Here is a 1,435-nt window from a genome sequence, read left to right as displayed (position 1 = left end):
CTCAAGGCCCCTGCCCCCTGGGGGACCCCCCCAAGTGACTTGTAAGCCCCCGCCTGACCCTGGGTAGCCCCTCAAGGCCCCTGCCCCCTGGGGGAACCCCAAGTTGACTTCTGAGCCCCGCCTGACCCTGGGGAGGCCCTCAAGCCCCTTGCGCCCTGGGGGACCCCCCAAGTGACTCCTGAGCCCCGCCTGACCCTGGGGAGCCCCTCAAGGCCCTCACCCTCCAGGGGGCCCCCTGAGCAGCCCCAAAGCCCCCACCTGACCCTGGGGTGCCCCTCAAGCCCCCTGCCCTATAGAGGACCCCCAAGGGACCCTCAAGCCCGGCCTGGCGCACCTTCATGATCCCGTTCCAGTTGTCACCCGTGGACACACGGAACAGCGTCAGGAAGGCCATGCCGAAGTTGGTGAAGGTGGCGTGTCTGCTCAGGCCCTCACAGGGGTTGTCCTCGCTACAGTCTGCAGGGGGACAGAGATCCCACCTGTCAGCCCGGGACAGCCAGACCGGGACACACAGGAGGCCCCATGTAACCTGCTGTGGGTCCCGTCCCTTCACCTGGGAAGTGCCTGCACCCACTGTGTGTGGGGATGGTGGCCTGTCTCTGTGGCTCTTGCAGATGGAGCCCTGCAGGTGGAAGCCACTTCCCTTCTAAGCAGTGAGGGGAGGGCTCTCCCAGTGGCACAGGCTGTGGAGAGGAGCGTGGTGGCTGGCTCGCAGGGTAGAAGGGTTTCCGATTATGGCTTTCTGGATGGACACATAGGTCAAGCCCTCTACCCACGAGCCTGGCTATGACTTATCCTCAACAAACAGTGCTGCCTGCTCCTCAGGGCCATTCTGGCCTCAAGCCTCTGCAGGGTGATGGGGTCTCCTTAGGGTGCAGGAGTCACTAGGTTTGGCCGGGACAGGCATGGTCCCAAGAGACCAGGCTGTGGGGGGGGGGGTGCGGGGGGTGTGTCTCTGGGCCTCCTGGGAAGGTGGTGCAAGCTTCCTCGGTTTGGAGCTCATTTGTGGGGGATCTGGATAACAACTAACACCCCTGAACGCTCTCGCCAACCACAACCACTTCACAAAGGTCCTGTGGGTAGCCCTGGAAGCCACCAGAGGGTCAAAGACTTGCCCCAGGGACCCAATGGAGACTGTGCTACCCCAGAGAGGGAGGGGGGCACCCAGCAGAAGGGCAGAGGCCCCCACCCCACCTCCCAGCCCAGAGTGGGTGGAGCCACCGGCCTCTGGGAAGGGACTTAGGAGTCCTTGGTGACAATAAAGACACGGCACCAGCATTTGTCCCTGGGACTACGGGGGAGTGGTGTTGAGGTGTGCACGTCGACATGCGCACACTCACGTGTGCGTGTCAGCGTGGGTGTCCGTGTGTGCGTGTCAGCGTGGGTGTCCGTGCGTGTCAGCGTGGGTGTCCGTGTGTGCGTGTCAGCGTGGGTG

The 1,435-nt window shown here is 63.9% G+C and overlaps 1 protein-coding gene across 1 annotated transcript in view; it reads right to left on the bottom strand.

Annotated features, from left to right (window-relative positions):
• Positions 1-1,435, bottom strand: part of CACNA1H (calcium voltage-gated channel subunit alpha1 H) — a 31,582-nt gene that overhangs the window by 3,192 nt on the left and 26,955 nt on the right. Inside the window, exon 31 of the mRNA XM_023728541.1 lies at positions 335-456. Coding sequence (XP_023584309.1) covers positions 335-456 — 122 coding nt within the window. The remainder of the gene's footprint in view (positions 1-334; positions 457-1,435) is intronic.

This window comes from Trichechus manatus, unplaced genomic scaffold (assembly GCF_000243295.1).
Source record: "Trichechus manatus latirostris isolate Lorelei unplaced genomic scaffold, TriManLat1.0 scaffold00024, whole genome shotgun sequence".
Taxonomy (NCBI): Eukaryota; Metazoa; Chordata; class Mammalia; order Sirenia; family Trichechidae; genus Trichechus; species Trichechus manatus.
The sequence above is the reverse complement of the archived record's forward strand: the minus strand, read 5'-3'. Positions and strand labels throughout refer to the sequence as shown.